At 39.0% G+C, this 19176-nt stretch overlaps 1 protein-coding gene and 1 non-coding gene across 3 annotated transcripts in view; both read left to right on the top strand.

Moving 5' to 3' along the window:
- The first annotated feature begins 207 nt into the window (after nt 1-207).
- The window catches only part of TAC3 (tachykinin precursor 3), a 28459-nt gene continuing 9490 nt past the window's right edge, over nt 208-19176 (top strand). The window contains exons 1-3 of one of the 2 annotated variants that reach the window (XM_087707876.1): nt 208-537; nt 2182-2352; nt 11006-11136. In XM_087707876.1, coding sequence (XP_087564002.1) covers nt 11023-11136 — 114 coding nt within the window. In that variant the 5' untranslated portion in view covers nt 208-537; nt 2182-2352; nt 11006-11022. The remainder of the gene's footprint in view (nt 538-2181; nt 2353-11005; nt 11137-19176) is intronic. The other variant, XM_087707877.1, reaches the window with a different exon arrangement.
- On the top strand, nt 12431-12533 carry LOC148048255 (U6 spliceosomal RNA). Its single transcript, XR_015696201.1, has one exon. It is a non-coding gene; the product is annotated as a U6 spliceosomal RNA (small nuclear RNA).

The raw sequence follows: 19176 nt of genomic DNA, 5'->3' as shown, positions 1-19176 counted from the left end.
GCCATTTTCCTGCAAAGGTAAACCTCCAGCCAACGGGTGGGCATAGGGGAGACGGTGCTGTGGAGGCAACGCATTAGGAGAGGTGGGGATATATGCATGCGTGCATCGTTATTTGGTAGGTATGATGACATCTACGGGATTGGTTGCGTGTTATCAATATAGGTGCGTGCGAACCAGTGGAGAGACTTGTGCAACGGTGGGCGTGGGCGTGCGGATCGAGAAGAGGTTGCCTTTGGTGGGCCCTTCCTCCCTTTCTCCTCCACCCACTACCGGCGCTCTCCAATCCATCGCAGCCCGCCCTTTATTAAAGTGGCGGGAACGGGCGGCGAGGAACTCTTGGCGTCGACTTTCCTTCCACTCCGGTTGCTGCTGCTGCTGCTGGGCGAGAGGGACGCCAAACTCTTCTCCCGGGCGCCAGAAGCTGCGGAAAGAGCCTCTACTCTGCCCGTCTCAGCAGAGCAGCTCTCGCCGCCGGCACGGGAACGGCCCGCCAAGGCTGCTAGCGCGCTTGTCCTTCTTTCTTCATCAGGCGGCCGGGTAGGATTTTGACGGCAGTGGGAAAGCTAGCGATTTGGGGCGAGAGCAACAGAATGGGGGGAAGCGGAGGGATATGTGAAAGTTTCGTCTAACTTTATTGAGGGTGGTGGGGTTCTTTTCACTGCGAGAAGTCTTTTCCCGGCTGGCACTCTTCTCGTCCTCCCGACCTATCTGAGGTATCTGAGAAGAGTCTCACGGCATTTTGTTTGCTATACTGTCACATCATCCATCACCGATACTAATGAAAAGTGAATGACGGGAGGCGGTTTTGAATAGACTAAAGAAACCAACGCACCATAAATAATTCAGGGATGGTTTTAAAAAAGGAATTGGATAAATTCATGAAAATTCAATATTACCTGTAGGTTAAATATCAATTGCATGGGAATAACGGCGGGAGGAGAATACAGTTATGTCACTCTCTCTTGCCGAGTTAATTGTAAACTGAACGTTGGGGGCATCGTATTGGCCACTATGAGAAAATGCCCCAAATTAAATCTATACTAGTGCCTTTAATGACTAAAAGTATATAAGCATGCTAATTTGCAATTAAGGGCAGCATTTATAAATGCTGAACTGTAGTTCCCAGCAGCTAGCAAGGCAATAGATATTTAAATAACAAATAGAGTAGTGAATGAAAGGGCCAAATGATTGTGTGTGTGTGTGTGTGTGTGTGTGTGTGTGTGTAATATATATATATAAATATATATATATATTTAAAGTCACAACCCCTGGTATGCCCAAATATGGGAGGAAGGTCACACTTCCACTCTCTGTCTTCGGCTCGTCACAAGAGACCATCCAGACAGAAACCCAATATTTTTTACTGTTGCCTTTTTGTTACATTTGTTATATTTATGCTGATAAATAAATAAAGGGAGACTAGTATAGATCTATATATATAGTCACACTTCTGATGAGAGCTAAATAGCTTGAAATAGATCTATTTCAGATCTATTTTAATCCAGGGTGGGATTGAGAAGAGAATGTATCTGATGCAGAAAGCTCTTATGCACCCCAGCAGAAGACAGGGGTTATCATATAGTAATATCATTTAGCTATTTGAATTGCAGGATTGAAATTTAGGAAAACAGACTTTGCTGAATATATGGAGAAATTGCTTAACGATATAAGTTATTCAACGGTGGAACAAACTTGCCTCCAAAGATGATAGGTTCTCCTTTGCTTGAAAGTGCTGAATGGCAACCTGTTAAGGGTTTAATCATTTTCCCCTTGCCCTGGGTCTGTACCAAATGAACTGAAAAAAATTATTCCAGATCTAAAATGCTATGATTTTTCATAACATTGGATAATCGCATACCTGGTCTCATACTTTGGGCCAGAATCAGGTTGGTAGCAATTGTCCCTCTGCTTGGTAGTGCAAGAGACAAACATTTAGTAGACTGGCAGTAAGCACTGATATGCTTGCCTCTTCCTGGTCAGTCCTTTCCTGACCCTACTTGGGATTTAGTCATGCTGAGTCCATAAAAAGAGGTACACAAGGTATTAAGATAAACATTTTACAACGGTTTGTAAGGATTCTGAGTATGCATCCCCCAGAAGGCTGTAAGAAGGCTTGGCATCTTGAGAACTGCCATGTGTATGACACAAGTGTTTACATGCATGTTTTGATTGCCTTCGTAGAATAGAACAGAGGAAAGACAGTAGGTACTGAGATAAGGCAAACTCCATCCAAAGATACTGAAGGCTGCTTCACCTCTGAAGACTTTGAACACATTGTCCACATCTAGGTTTTTCACATAAAGCGGTCCTGCTGGCTACTTGGATTTCTCATCTGAAGAAACCATTTGATAGGTGGGAATAAGGACTGCTGAAAGATTGCTACGTATATTTAAGCTGTGCATGAATGGTGCTGGGTGGCTGATCAGGTTTTGAATGAAAGAAAGTATGACTGAGGTACAGTTAAATGTTGCAATGCAAATATGAACAAGCAAAAAATTAGGTGTGGGAAAGTAGATGAATGAAAGATCAAATAGCACATTTGTTTTATATGGCATTATAGTTTAATGTAAGCAAATATGTCTCTGTCTAAACTAGTCTTCACAGCATTACAGAACTGAAATTAAAATACAGATGTTTTGCTTAAATAAATATAAGAGAACTTCATGGGGTTTTGCTATTATATTATTTATATGTACACTGTACAAATCACGCAGATATAAAATTTACATGCATGTTAAGAAAAGTCATGCATATGTTATTTTAAATTAGAATTGGAGGTTATAAATGTGATCTTTAATTTATTCATCCAGCCCACGAGCTTACCTTTTGTTAGAATTCAAAAGTACTTAACTATTTATATGTAAAAAATATGAAAGGGATTAAAACCTCTAAGAAATTTAAATGCAATTTGGAGTTAAAAGAGTTCTAAAACACAACTTTACAAAGAACAAAAAAGTGTACAAGAAATTAAAAGGCCCGAAAAAAATAACAGATTCTTTCTGCGCAGAATCGTCAGATGAACCTGAAGTGTGCATTCATAGAATCCATACATTCTATAGATATTCTGTGTGAAAAGTTTTGTTTGTATTTATTCCCTGCTCTCCTAAAGCTTATAATGCAAATGGAAAAAGCCACTAAAATATGTCTGAATCATAAGGATATCTGGATTATATTCAAGAGATGTATTAAAGACACATCCATATCTGTGAATGAGCATAACATCAGTATATCAAAAGCAATGGAAAAATATGTTTCCATGAATATAAAATAGCTATGAATATAAAATGACTATAAATCTACAGAAGAAAGTTTATGATTAAAATTCTACTGAAGATCATGCCATTAGTTTAAAATATTGCACAGCTGAATACAAAAATTAATTAGTGTGTTAAAATTTCAGTTTAATACAAGTGTGCATAAAAGAAGCAAGGGTAAAAAAAGATTAACCTATGAAGATTATGATTAAAGAGAAATGAACCACAGTAGCAGCCCTGTTTATCAGTCTTGAGCAATCCAGTTACTTTATTATTTATTAAAAATACAATAGGAAGTCTTTCATTGTACAATAAACTGAAATACAAAAAGATTGTGGAGATGTAAATAGTTAGCTGCTTAAAGCCCATTGAACAGAATTGCAGCCAGAGTGAATAGTTCTTCACCTACAGTTTGAAAGTCATTGAGTGATCCCATTAACTGTGTTAGAATAGAATAACGGAAGGGACCTTGGAGGTCTTCGAGTCCAACCCCCTGCTGTTTTGTTGTTTTGTTGATTGGGAAAGGGATTGCTTGTATCATCTTTCCATATGTGCCCAGTGTTGGAAATCATCATGATAACCTTTATATATAAGACATAAATGCCCATCCTCAGAACAAAGAAAGGACTTTCATAGAGGAGGCTGCACAAAGTCTGAAAAATTAAAATGTTATACTATAAACATTGGGTAGGATTTTTTAAATTTATTTATAACACACAGCATTAATATCAACTGTGGTTTGACTGTGACAAGCTAAGTGATGTATGTAAATGACCAAAAAGGAGAACTAAAGGTAGAATTCCAAACATGTCACAAAACTTACTTGACTCTCTCACCAATCATAATACAGGCAGCCAGTTTCTAGAGTTGAGAGTAGTTACCAAGATGATGGAAAAATGATTGAAAAGATGATGATGAGGAGAGCTTTTATTATTATTATTATTATTATTATTATTATTATTATTATTATTATTATTTTAAAACTTGAAATGGTCCTCACAAGAGGTAGCTATCATCAACTAGAGCCATAGACGGGAATAGCAAAAGATTATAAAGAAGGATGAAGCCAAGCCAAGATCACAAATTTGTCCCCCTCTCCAATTAGACCCTCTCCTAACTCTTCTGTAGACAATGGCTCAATTCCTCCAAATGAAGGCCCTACAATGAAGTCATTTCATGACTGTCATTAGGACCCCACTGTATGCTTATAGCTTTGCTGATTGAACTGGAGTAAACCTATCCTAAGAATTTTCCCTCCTGAATCAACAATTTTATGTGTTGACAACAAATGACATTCCCTTGAAGAAGAACTGGACTATTTTGGGAAATATGGAAACTGAGGATATAAATGACCCTCCAATTCCAGGCTTAACAATTTGAAATTCGAATGAATTATTAAGATTAAGTTTGTTAAGGTTAACAGAGATATGATAACCTAGTGGTTTCAATTGGGGAAAGGAATCATAGTGTTATGCCCTATGCCCCCATCGGAGTCTGAATCTGAGATGGAAGGTGAACAGTTGTCAGAGAGCAGGAGAGTTGGCTCCGTTTGCTGTGGAGGAAACTGGGGAAGGGCAAAGTCAGGCTGGGCAGAGCAGGGGAGAGGCAGAACAAGGGAGAGGGGGTTCAGACCAAGGCCCACCCCCTCCTCATCCTAGGGCACACAGGGAAGAACACAGAAGAGAGCAACATGGGTTGCATGGCTTACAAGGAAGGAAAGGGCCCCGATTCCCTTCACAAGGCACACCTGGGGATGGAGTTTAAAGGAGAGGCAGTTGCGAGGGGCGTTTGTCAGGAACAAATGCTGAATTCATCTAGTGTCGAGAGTTGTGGCCTGCATTCCTAGCATGCCTCCTGACTGTTTGAATTATTTCTGTGCTTCTGTGTGCTTGTCTTGCTAGAAATATTGCCGTTATTCTTCGCTTCTGGGACTCATTATCTTCCCCTGCCAGAGGCTGCTGCAGATTTGCAGGAGAGGTTTTCTCTAGGCCAGAGAGCAAACCGGACATTGGGGGCAAAGTTAGTGTCAGTGAAGGAACTCATACTGGTTCTCTGGCTGTGTTGCCTTCGTGCCACGCCCCGGGTCATCACACATGTGCTCTTCAACTCTCTGCAACTTAATGGCATACCCAGACAGAACTAACTCGCATGATAGTATAACGCTTGATGTATATCACAATCTCACAGTTAAGCTCCAATACTTTTTTAATAAAGGCAAAATAAAGGCCATCTGATCAGGAAGGATTAACACTCTAAGAAATTGTTTGATTGACTTCATTGCTGTCAAAGCTGCACTACCTGGTTCCTATGCTATCCTGCTCAAGGTCAACCCACCAGATTCCATTCATATTATAAAGGAGAAAAGAAAATGTAAGTCTTTACTAAGAAAAAAAAACTCAGATCAACAGAAAAAGTGGTCTCTGTTAATTGAAGCCACAAGGTCCAAAAACCTCTCCCTAGTCTGACTCACCATAACAAACTGTTCCAACAACAACAACCCACAACTCCATTGTAGTATCCACCTTACTACCAAGCCCTTTATTGCAACTGGTGTGCTAACACCTACATGATGCATATATCACCATTGTCATTACCATTACCGCAGTGGCCCCCTATCACATGCAATGAAGTAAACAAATACCATCAACCAGCTTAACTGTGGTAAAGCTCCTTGGAGTGACTGTATTTCCTCCTGTGCTAATCAAATCCAACTCAAATTGGTGGGCTCCTCTATTGGCATTTCTGTGTGGTTCTACATCAACCACACAGTCAAAATTCCAAAGGTTTTGGGGGAAAACCCTACTAATCCCCCCTGTACAGAAAGGGTAGAAAGGGTGACAGAAATGACCCAGCCAATTAAAGAACAATTAGCTTATTAAATATCATTAGCAAATTCTATTCCAGATACTTGTCTATGGAGATTCTCAGTCCTCCCAAAGGTGCTTTTTCAAGAGGCAACTGGATTTTTTGGAAGATGTTTGGCTTCTTTTCCAATAAGCTTCTTCAGCGCAGCGAAATGTCTTCAGTGAAAACCCGGAAAATCCAGTTGCCTCTTGAAAAAGCACCTTTGGGGTTCCAGGTACTTATTTACCAAACTCCAAACCTAGGTAACCTTTCAACCAGGATGTTCTACTATAGATCAATGTCTAGTGCTCCAACATCTGGCAGATAAATATGTAAACTACTTTAACCTGATCCTATATGCAGCCATTATTGATATCAAGGTAGCTTTTAACAACATCTCCAGGGTAAGACTTTGGGACATCCTGAGCAGATCCTCCATAGGTAAAAGACTCCCACTCCCAGTTCATTAATTATATGATAAAACTGAGCGTAGAGTAAGATACAACTGGGAAGAGAACCTTTTTGACTTTATCGAGTCCGTCAAGGAGGTGAAACAAGGATGAATCCTTGCACCATTGCTTTTTACATATACATCAATTCTCTGATCAAAATCCTCCACAGAGTGGACATCCACAGTCCAAAACTAGCCAACAGACATCTCCCAGTTTTGCTTTATGCTGATGATGCAGTTCTCCTCTCCTTATCTTTTGTGGGCATGAAGCAGGTACTGAGAGAACCCTGGCATCCTACTGTAATGAGGAACAATTAATAATCAGTTACGGCAAATCTAAAGTGCTAGTCTTTTCTGACAGGCGCACAAGTGGACAATTGATTCCCATGAACTGGAGCAGGTCAAAAGCTTTAAGTAAGTGGGCACAGTATTTCAGACCTCGAGAAAATTAACAGCCCAGGTAAATTATGTTTCTTCTATTGCCCAAAAGAGTTCACAAGCAATAATTAAATTTCGTAGGCAACAAGGGACAAATTATATCCCAGCAGCAGTTCAATTGCTTACGGCAAAAACAGTTTCCCAACTGTTATATGGCATACAAATCGGGTCATACATAAACCTGAAGGTTTAGGAAGCAATTCAATCAAATGTTCTCAGGACTTTGATTGATAGCCCAAAATGCACCCCCAATGCAGTAGAGTAGAATAGAATAGAATTCTTTATTGGCCAAGTGTGATTGGATACACAAGGAATTTGTCTTCGGTGCATATGCTCTCAGTGTACATAAAAAGACAATATACATTTGTTGTCCTGAGTACTGAGGCTTCAAACCAATGTGCCTAGTATTAAGGCTCAGGCCTGAACTAGGATCCTAAGCTCAGGCCTTAGAATCATGAGCCTACAGGCCTGACGTTTTTGCTGTTGTTAAACAATTACCAATCCTATTGGCACCATTTGTGCATAGAGGAAAAATCTGCAGTCTTGGCCACTCTCCTGAGTAATTAGGCCAATTAACTTCAGAGAAGGCCAAATCAATAGTAAAAGAGAGAACCAGGCACATTGATCGACAGAATGATACCACCAACACCCCTGAATCCTATCACCAATTGTTAAGGCAATTGTGGGACGCTTGTACAATTTAACACCAAGCAAATATAGATGGGCCTTTTCTAGAGTCCATGTTGATGCTCTTCCATCAGCTTTACTAGAGGGAAGATTTCACAGGACCCTTTATTCACAGAGACATTGCCCCCGAGGTTCTAAGGAGGTACCCTGTTTTCCCGAAAACAAGACCTCCCCGGATAATAAGCCCAATTGGGCTTTTGAGCGCATGCGCTAAAATAAGCCCTCCCCTCAAAATAAGCTCTCCCCCAAAATATTGCAACAAGCAGCAGCCATGAGGTGACCACGCTCGCTGCCTCCACTTCAAAAATGATAAGACCTCTCTGAAAATAAGGCCAAGTGCTTTTTGGGGGGGGGTCAAAGAAAATAAGACCCTGTCTTATTTTTTGGGAAACACGGTAGATACTCTCACCTCTTCTACAGTGCCTCAAGACATCCTTTGATTGCATCAAATACAAGGCCCAGGCAGATAAAGGTTGTTCATTATCTTTTAAAGGGGCACTAACACACTTAACATATCAAGTGGCCAATTTTTTTTACCAACTGTGCAAAAAAATTAAATTAGACACACTGTTTCATTGTCCCATCTTTTTCCCTTCCTCTAACAAGTAATAATTGTAGTAAACTTTCTTTTTTACTGCAATTTTTATTTTTAATTATTATTAAATTGAAAAGGCTGCTCAAAGACCATAATAAATATATTTGATTTGAAGGAGAGGAAATAGAAACAATAACTGAAAAACAAAAAATGAACAGTTATTATAAAAAGAATAAAAGGGGAAATCAAGTCAAGAAAAATAAAACACTAAAAATCCGGAGTTGTTTAAATCAACAAATTCAAGCTAAACACATTGCTGTACATCATGGAAACTGAATATAAAAAGGGAAAAGAACCAGAAAAGTTTCTAATTCAGGGAGGAAAAAGTACAAATACAAGGAAAATCAAGAGAAACAGAACAAATTGAATATAGAGTTGTAGGGACAAGCAAGTAAGGATCATTCAATTAGATATAGACAATAAATGTAAAGTTTAATAAATGTAACATATTGATTCCATTGAATCTTACTCTTTTAATAGCTATTCAATAAATACTGAGATTGAACAAAATACTTGGCATTTACAATTGATCCCTACCAAACTGACCTTTATTAGCTACCCCAAACCCAGTAGTTTACAGACCCAGTTTGATAATATATATAGTGTAAAATAATTTTTTATTAGGGGTAACAGCAAATCTATGTGCTGCATAATAGAGTGAGCTCCTGTTACTTGTCCCAGCTTCTGCCAACCTAGCAGTTCGATAGCACGTAAAAAATGCAAGAAGAAAAATAGGGACCACCTTTGGTGAGAAGGTAACAGCATCCCATGCGCCTTCGGCGTTTAGTCATGCCAGCCACATGACCATGGAGACGTCTTCGGACAGTGCTGGCTCTTCGGCTTTGAAATGTAGATAAGCACTGCCCCCTAGAGTCAGGAACGAATAGCACATATGTGCGAGGGGAACCTTTACCTTTAACAGAAAACTTCCAAAACTATACACTCGGTGAAATTTATGAAAACTACCGGGATTAATTAACATTGGAAATACAAAGAACTGAGAATCCATATACCTCACAAGTGGAGGATATTGAACATAATGACCCAGCTAGGGATAATGAAAAGAACACAGCTGGTGAAAAGCCTAATTAATGCAGAAGTAAATCTCCCAATAACGTGTGTTATCAAAAGAAAGAGCTCTGGCAAAGCAATATACAGTACTCATGGTTAATGATCATGAAGGAAGTTATGTAAATGGACATAATCTAGAACAACCAGTGATTCACAGAGCACCACAAAACCCATTGCCAGCTCAGATGGATAAGGCAATGAAGACAAATAGTGTAGGAGTTTACAATTTACTGCAGAAGTGCACAACACAAAGCAACCAGAAATAGAATCGAACTTGAGATTCTTTAAGGAACCTTAGGATGTAACACACAGGTTTACACCAAATATCCCTGGGGTTAAAAATAATTATGTTTACAAAGATATTCAATTTTAAATTTTAAACGTAATTGAATATATGAAATGGCTAGAGGATGATTCAAACAATTAAAAAACTAAACAAAGAACAAAAACCGAAGTGACCAAAAACCAGATATGTCATATTCCAACACAATATCAGGAGTCTGCAGGAGAATAAGGCAAAATACTCATCTGTTTCAAATTCAAAATGTGATTACATAATGAACAATGTTTACAAAAAACTAACATGACGACTTCTATAATTAAATGCATCCTGGAACATCACTGAGTAAATGCATAGGTAGGATTTTTTTTTCCATTTTCTACAAAATTATATGATTTTTCTCTAAGAAATTTAGTTAAGAGGAAATAATCTGGTAGTATTATCTAGCTACACATGTTTTTATAAATAGACAAGGAAGAGCCAAAAAAAATATGAGGTGTGCGAAACGGGGTTTAAATGAGCCTAATGTTATTATCTTGATGTGAGAATAGAAGAAAAGAATCCTGGAAATTATTATAAAGATGAAATTCAAATGCTAAGACTGAAATCTAAAGGGAGAATGTTAATATGTATTAGTATTTATAGGCTTCCCAGACAAAGGGTAAATTGGAATAATCTGGGTTATTGATATTTTATGTGAACCTAGTAATGTAGATTTAATTATTTATGGGGATTTTAATGCTATAATTAGCCCAGGTTTGTAAATATTGAATTTAAGACTTTTTGGAAATACAGGCAATTTTCTTTCTGGGTCGCGTGTCATACAATATCATCCGGAATAAACACAGACTAGAACTACTTAATATATAAAGAAAGAAAAAGAAGTTATCTTTAGATGAATCTAACTTAGAGTAGAACTAAAACAACCAAAACAAAATAAAATCCTGAACTTAGAAGAAAGCAAAAACATTTATTGTTAATCTGCTGCATATAGAGAAGTACAAAAAGATAAATGTAAACCCCTCAATATTTGCTTTTTAAAAAATACTTGTGTTCACTGATGTACATTTGATGAACATGTTCACTAAATAGAGAATGGAAAGTACGTGTTCTTAATACTTAGACTTTGCTTTCCTATTTTCAGAAAGTAAGTGACTTAAGTTCTGTTCTGTAGCTGAAATCTCATGATAGGGGATGAATTAATTAATTTTCTAAAAACAATAGCTTAATTTTATACCATCACAAAAGATAGAATGGTTGATATTTCCTTGCACCTGCAGTTTTCTTTTCTGTGTTGACTTTCCCGCTTTCCACTATCTATTTCTGAATTCCCCTGCACCCTTTAATTGTGTTTTTGTCCCCTTTCCAATTTTTTCCTCCCTCAGGTGAAACCCCCGCCACAATGAAGTGTTCCCTTGTTCTGACAGTGCTGCTGTCCTTATTAGTGGCAAAGCTATGTCGTGGTTACTGTATTGAGTCTCTGGAGCAACAGATGCCCAGCGGAGTGCAAACAAAGGTGAGATAAACTGAAATATATGGTGTGGCAGTTTGCTAGAGAACAAAAATAAATAAATTAATTCCTGTGGCCCATCTGCTTTAAATCTACATATAAAATTGCACTGGTATACTGTAGTTCGGGAGGATGTCTCAGAGGGACTATAGAATGAAACTTGTCTACAGATGGAGGAAGACATACCCGTACGACCACAATTGGGACCAGAATTTCTATTGCTAAGCAAGGCATTTGTTAAGTGAGTTTTTTTGCCACGGTTGTTAAGCAAATCACTATAGGAGTTAAGTGAATCATATAGTCGTTAAGCAAAGGCCACGCCCCGCGTCAACTTTGTTTGTGGGAATCTGGCTGGGAAGGCTGCAAATGGTGACGCTGCAGCCATCATAAATACATGTGGGTTGCCAAGTGCCTGAATTTTGATCATATGTTCTTGGAGGGGGGGGTTGCTACAATGGTAGTAAGCCCAAGGACCGGTCATCAGTCATTTCCTTTCAGTGCTGTTGTAACTTTGAATAGTCACTAAATGAATGGTTGTAAGTTGAGGACTATCAGTGTAGAGCTGAGTGCTCCCTCGTTGCAGTGATGGGCAGCTCTGTTACTACTATTCACCTATTGTTCCTGATGAAGCTCCTGATGAAGCTACAGTGATAGCAATAGCAATAGCGGTTAGACTTATATACCGCTTCATAGGGCTTTCAGCCCTCTCTAAGCGGTTTACAGAGTCAGCATATTGCCCCCCAGTCTGGGTCCTCATTTCACCCACCTCGGAAGGATGGAAGGCTGAGTCAACCTAGATGGAAGATGAAAGGGCCTGCTAATAGAAAGAAGACTAGGGGAGACATGATAGCAGTGTTCCAATATCTCAGGGGTTGCCACAAAGAAGAGGGAGTCAAACTATTTTCCAAGGCACCTGAGGATAGAACAAGAAGCAATGGGTGGAAACTAATCAAGGAGAGAAGCAACTTAGAACTGAGGAGAAATTTCCTGACAGAACAATTAATCAGTAGAACAGCTTGCCTCCAGAAGTTGTGAATGCCCCAGCACTGGAAGTCTTTAAGAAGATGTTGCATGGCCATTTGTCTGAAACGGTATAGGGTTTCCTGCCTAGGCAGAGGGTTGGACTAGAAGACATCCAAGGTCCCTTCCAACTCTGCTATTGTATGGTGTTGTATTAATACATAATGCAAAAAACCTTGTAGCCAATACTATTCCCCTCTGGAGGGAAGGAAATGATCTGGAACTGGCTCAGTTATTTTCCTACCTTTGAAATTAGATGTGAAGAAGTTAATTAAAAACAAAACTTCGGCAGCACATATACTAAAATTGGAACGATACAGAGAAGATTAGCATGGCCCCTGCGCAAGGATGACACGCAAATTCGTGAAGCGTTCCATATTTTTGATCTTAAAGAGGAGATAAAACAGGAGATAAAACAGGAGGGAAAAGAAGAAATAAAAGAAATAAAAGGGGAAATAAAAGAACTTAAACAGGAGTTGTATGATAAAATCGATGCCAGGGTTGTTGAAATTAAAGATGAAATGCTGGGACTTGTAACTGTATTGACAGAACATGTTTCCGGAATTGAAGATAGTCTAGAGGATCTTAATGAGGCTAATACCAACTTGACATTGAAAACAGAGGTGGTGGAACAAAAAGTTGAGAATGCTGCAAAAGAAATTATTATGATACAAATGGAACTGGCATTAAGAGTAAGGGGGCTGCATGAGGAAAAACAGGAGAACCTGAAACAGATCCTATCAGAAGCCTTTGACCGTCTGGTGGGAAGACCAGGGACTAAGCTTGACTGGCAGATCGACAAAGTTTATCGCAAAGTTTGGGTGGCAAAGCAGAAACAGCTTCCTCGAGACATCGTTATATATTTCACTACAAGAGAGCTCAGAAACATGATACTACAAGAGTCTTATAACACTAAGCTCCAAATTGGTGGTCAAGACCTGATTGTTTTGAAAGAGATACTACCTCAAATGTTAAGAGCCAGGAGAGACTACGCTTTTTTAGTCGAAGAACTCAGAAACCGTCAGATACAGTATAGATGGGACGCACCATTTGGTATTATACTTACATTTGATAGGCAAAGATATCGTCTCAACTCTGTATGGAAAGCCCGAGATTTTTACCATAATATTTTGAAGGCTGGATATCCTGCATCATCTGGACCTGGAGAAAGACCACAAGAAGGACAGGACAGACAGCAAACTACACAACTATCAGATAAGATGGAGCATCTTTCTCTTCTAGAAGCGCAAGGTGTTATGGAACAAAGACCTAGCCGTATGATTACTAGACGAATGGAGAAAAAAGCTAAAAGGCAACAACCTCAACAATCACCGGCCATCGATCAAGGAGCTACAGTAACAAGTCTGGAAGCAGTGGGAGGAGCTAGGCTTAAGGTTAAACAGGCCATGCAGGATGCTCTAAAAAAGCTTCAGCCAACCAAAGATGACAACTAAGATCTTAACATGGAATGTCAATGGACTGAATTCTCCACAGAAGAGAAAGAAAATATTTCACTATCTCAAACAGTTTAAGAATGACATAATTTGTTTGCAAGAAACTCATATTAAATCAACTGATCAAAAATATCTGATTAACTCAAAACTTGGTCAACATTTTGTAGCTTCCGCTATGGAAAAGAAGAATGGTATAGTTGTATACTTAAGAAAAGATACATGGATACATGGGAAAGAATATGGGTAACAAATGTGAAATTTACACAAGCTCAAAACTTGAGAGAAAATTTTTATAAGATGTTCTATAGATGGCATTTAGATCCTAAAAAGTTGGCTTCTATGTATCCGAATGTACAGCCTAAATGTTCTCTCGATGCTACATATTTTTATATATGGTGGACCTGCCAAAAGGTTAAGGCATTTTGGATAAAAATATGGTGGATCATGCAAAATATCTTTAAAAGAAGGATAAAGTTTACTCCTCAGTTATTCTTACTAGGTATATGTACTGACTTTACAGTGGTAGAGACTAACTTGACTCTGCACCTAATAACAGCAGCAAGACTGTTGGTGGCGCAATACTGGAAGAAGGAAGACTTGCCTACAATTCAAGAATGGACATTGAAAGTTACAAACTTAGCCGAGATGGCTAAAATATCGGCATATCTTAAAGATCACTCAAATGAGAGATATAAACGAGACTGGAAAAAATGGATTGACTATATACAAAATAAATACGGGACCAAGAAATTCCAGTTAGCCTATGCTTAAGATCAGAAATGATTTAAATTGTTTAAAGTTAGCTCAGCAAGAAGAAGCTAAGATCAATGTAGAGATGTCATTAACTTCTTTATTTCTTTTTTCTCAATAGATTTTAGACTGTGTTTGTTAAAAACCCATACAGTGTACGAGTTCTGGGAAGTCGGGGAGGGGGAAGGAGGAGAGGGGTTGGGGGGAGGGGGGAGGGAGGGAGGGGTATACATTAGGCTAGACAAGAATTTAGTGGTAGACTAGAACTATTTTGACACACACAAAAATTGTACTCCGATGTCTTATTGATTGAGGAATGATGAAATGTTTGTTTTAAAAGAAAATAAAACTTTTGAACCAAAAAACAAAACTGGTTCTACTTTCACACAATCAACAGGCACTGTAGAGTTTGGACTAGCTTTTCTGATATTTCTCCTTAGTCTCAGGTTTTATTTTTTTAATTATCTTTTTAAAAAAGAAAATGGATTGACAAGATTAAGCAACTGCCAATCTGTTAATTGCTCAAGAACAAGGTAGGAAAAGTAGTTTAAATTCACATTTAATAAGTCTGGTTTCAATGTAATGGTTTTATATGTACAGAAAATCTTAGCAGTGCTCTATAAAGCACCCTATTTGTGGCTTTTTTAGTTCTTCAAGATTACATTATCCAACAACCCCACTAAATATCTCCCCCCATGTCTCGAATTGTTAGTTTTGGGCTGATTTTGACTCCCCTCCCCACTTTTTAGATGTTTCTTCAAGAGGTTGAGAAGAAAGTCTTGAGGAAGCAGAAAAATCTTTGGATGAATGGGACTTAAAACTGTAGGAAATAGTACTAGGAGAAATTAACACAACAGATAATTTCAAGTTAAGAACTTTGAAGTTAAGGATCATTTTACTTACATTTCATCACCACTCTTTCAATACTATTAACAAAATAATTCCTAACTTCACTATATCTATATCATATCTCTATCTCTCTATCTCTCTATCTATCATCTCTCTCTCTCTCTCTCTCTCTCTCTCTCTCTCTCTCTCTCTCTCTCTCTCTCTCTCTCTCTCTCTCTCTCTCTCTCTCTCTCTCTCTCTCTCTCTCTCTCTCTCTCTCTCTCTCTCTCTCTCTCTCTCTCTCTCTCTCTCTCTCTCTCTCTCTCTATCTATCATCTATCTATCTATCATCTATATGCCTTTTGAGGACAGAAATACTGATTTTAGTTTCAAAAAAATGTCTGTTCATAGAAATCTGTTCCCAAACAGCATTTAAATTGAAAATAAAATCTCTGTATAATTTTTCTGGGAGAGAGCTTTTTGGTTTTTTAAGTTACGCTACAGTATTGTTTAATTTCAACAAACTTTTATTTAAATAATATTTTAAAGTGAATTTAAGAAAGTAAGATTATATCATTAAGATTAAGCAGAAAGAAATGTTAACATGACTGAATGCAAATGTGCAAAACGCAATGTGGCACTGGCACAACAAATAAATCTGTTAGCTTTGAGTATGGACAGGATAAGAAGAGATACAACAGTTGCTTTTGTTGTGTACAGCTACTATTTTTCCTTCTGTTCAATCGTGCCTGATTCTCAGAGGCTGCCTGAACAAGTCCCTATAGTTTTCTTGGCAAGGGTTATCCAGAAATAGCTTACCATTACCTCCTTTCTAGGGCTGAGAGAAAGTGACTGGCCTAAGGTCACCCAGCTGGCTTTGTGCTTGAGGTGGGACTAGAACTCACGATCTCCCATCTTCTAGCCTGATGCCTTAATCTCTACACCAAACTGTTTCTCATAGCCTGTATATAATTGTACTACATGATAGGTATGTTGTTGTGTCTATCCTTTTGTCCATTATTGACAAGATAGTTAATCTTCCTGTTGCTTATGTTTTTTTGTTGTTCATCTTGAATTTATTTAACTGAGATGTACTAACACAAATGTGTTGATGCCACCAGGTAATGGAATATCTATGTTTGCCTTCTCTCAGCTCTTCCTCAGTTTATAGCTATATTTTAACTACTGTAGTTTTTAAATACAGGACTCTGGTAATCCTCAGCAAATTAATAAACTGAGGTGGCCCAATGGTTAGAGTGCAGTACTGCAGGCTACTTCAGCTGATTGCTAGCTGCAGTTCGGCAGTTCAAATCTCACAGGCTCAAGGTTGACTCATCCTTCCAAGGGGGCAATAGGCTGACTCTGTAAACAGCTTAGAGAGGGCTGTACAAGCAATGTGAAGCGGTACATAAGTCTAAGTGCTATTTCTATTGCTAATAAGGGGCTCCCTTGAGTCCCTCTATTTTTCAAACATTTCCTTGGAATGCTCCTCCTGAATGTCACTTTAACAATCTACAGAATAGCTCATTAAACAGAGATTTGGCCTTCTTTTTTTAGAATATCTTGATATTTATTTTAGCAAGGAGACTTTAAAAAAAAAATGTTCCTCTTCCCATCCTGCAAAATCTGATGGGGCAGACCACTCTGAAATTTCTTCAGTCTATAGGTAGTCCTCAACTTATGACAAAAATTGAGCCCCAAATTTCTGTTGCTAAGTAAGTGAGTTTTGCCCCATTTTATCACCTTTCTTGGCACAAATGTTAAGTGAATCACTGTAGTTTGTCAAAAGGTTGCAAAAGGTGATCACATGACCCCAGAACACACCAACCATCATTAATACATGCCAGATGCAACCATCCGAATTTTGATCACATGGCCAGGGGGATTCTGCAATGGTTGTAAGTGCAAAAAATAGCAATAAGACTTAGACTTATATACCACTTCCTATTGCTTTTACAGCCCTCTCCAAGTGGTTTACAGAATAAGCTATTGCCTGCAACAATCTGGGTCCTCATTTTACTCACCTCGGAAGGAAGGAAGGCTGAGTTAACCTTGAGCCTGGTGAGATTTGAATTGCCAAATTGCGGGCAGCCGGCAGTCAGCAGAAGTAGTCTGCAGTACTGCATTCTAATCACTGTGCCACCTTTAAAAAATGGTCATAAGTTATCTTTTTCAATGCCATTGTAACTTCAAACAGTCACTAAACAGACTGTTATAAGTAAAGGATTACCTCTACAATATTCACAGACCACACTTAAGGCCTGCCATGTATTTATATTGAATTCAATACTCCCTGACAGAATAAACTAAAATTCACATTAACTTTCTGTGTTCCAAATCTGTCATCTTGTAGGTGGGCCAGAATCTAATCTGATACAAAAGGGACATTTATTCGTAGGTATAAAAAGAGGAAGTTCAATAGAGGATGAGATACAGTTTTCTCCCTCCTCCCATTTCTGTTAAAAAAAAAGGGGGGGGGCTTTATGCAGTGTAAATTGCTTTTGGGGGCAAGGCTTGCAAGGAGTCTTAAGTAGCGTCTTTTGTCAAATCCCTTCTGAATTAGATCCGCTGAGGATAAAAAGCTTCGAGAAATCCAGTTCTGTCCTCAGCCATCATAATCTCTTCTTGTTACTTCTGTGCAGTCCAAAATAGGACTCAAATTACCATAGCGTTACCGCTCTTAACAAAGCAATTCCTTATTTTTGGATGTTCTTGCAATTTGGACACACTTTGCTCTGTCCCCTCCTTCAAATTGCTTTACTTACTGCAGCAGCCACCCCCAAATTAAAGTAGTGTTCTCTCCCTTTTCTTCTCCTAGGCTGATTAACATATTGTATAAGGAGAGGTAATTGGCAGCTTTTTAAAGTAAAAATCTGCTCTTACCTGGAATTAGAATGGAATTGGCATCGGAAGGGAGAGATTTCATTAGGGTTTAGAGACATTACTTGTTTAGCTAGCATTGTCAGTATACTGGTAGCTACTTCTCACAAAGGATAGTCAAAGACAGATGGATCTTAATACTCACATGAAGATTTCGAGGCCTGGAATTTGAGAAGGGGGTTTAGTTGTGGGAATTGGGGTTCTATTCTCAGAATATTAGGTGAGGAGAACAAGTGAGGAGCCAAAACATATGGAAACGTATGGCCACTGGAAGTGCCCTGTCAGAAATAAAAGAGAGAAATCCTTTGTTACACTTCCTATTAAACCAGGGATAAGTCGGTCAATTGCAGAATTTTGCATTCTCTAATTCAGTGGTGGCGAGCCTTTTCGCCACCAAGTGCTGAAGAGGGACTGCGTATGTGTGTGTGTTGCGCTCTCTCTCGTCGGGGCCACACCCTTGAAGAGGAGCTGCCCAAGGGACATGCGGGTGCCGGGAAAGGAACTTCCAGTTTTCGGTGTGTGTATGTGCACTGGCCAGTTGATCTTCCGGTTTCTGGTGTGCATGTGCACGCCAGAAACCGGAAGACCAACTCTTTCAGTTTCCAGCACTGCCACATGGACAAAAGCCAGCTGATTGTCGTGCGTGCCTGCGTGCAAGAAATCCAGGAGAGAAACAGGCAACGCCATGCATGCCAGGCAACATGGCTCTGGGTTGACTAATTGACTGGTGATCAATCCACTTAGAAATTTTTAAAAATGGCTGGGTTTTGATTCCTCTAGGAGAAATAGAGGGTAGTTTCCTGGCTGCACTGAGACTGACAAAATCATTGGGACCCACAGTTTCCCCACATGGACCATTTCAGGTTACCCCTCCCATTTATGACAACATATTGTCCCTCAATTGCGCAGAGCATCTGGAAGTGGGATAGAGAAAAAAACTTTCAGAGCGGTGGGTGGACAATAAGATGCAGGAAGTAAGTGAAGTCCTCTGGAAATGTCTAGCAGACCATTTTTTATCCTGGGGCAAGGAGATGGCAATGGTTTATCCTGAGTGGTTAGATCTTCAATTCATAGTACTTATGTGGGATTTGATTTTTGTAGCACCTGCTGTCAA

Source organism: Thamnophis sirtalis, unplaced genomic scaffold (genome assembly GCF_051295495.1).
Source record: "Thamnophis sirtalis isolate CommonGarterSnake01/CBP01778 unplaced genomic scaffold, rThaSir2_p1.2 scaffold_3, whole genome shotgun sequence".
NCBI lineage: Eukaryota > Metazoa > Chordata > Lepidosauria > Squamata > Natricidae > Thamnophis > Thamnophis sirtalis.
The sequence above is the reverse complement of the archived record's forward strand: the minus strand, read 5'-3'. Positions and strand labels throughout refer to the sequence as shown.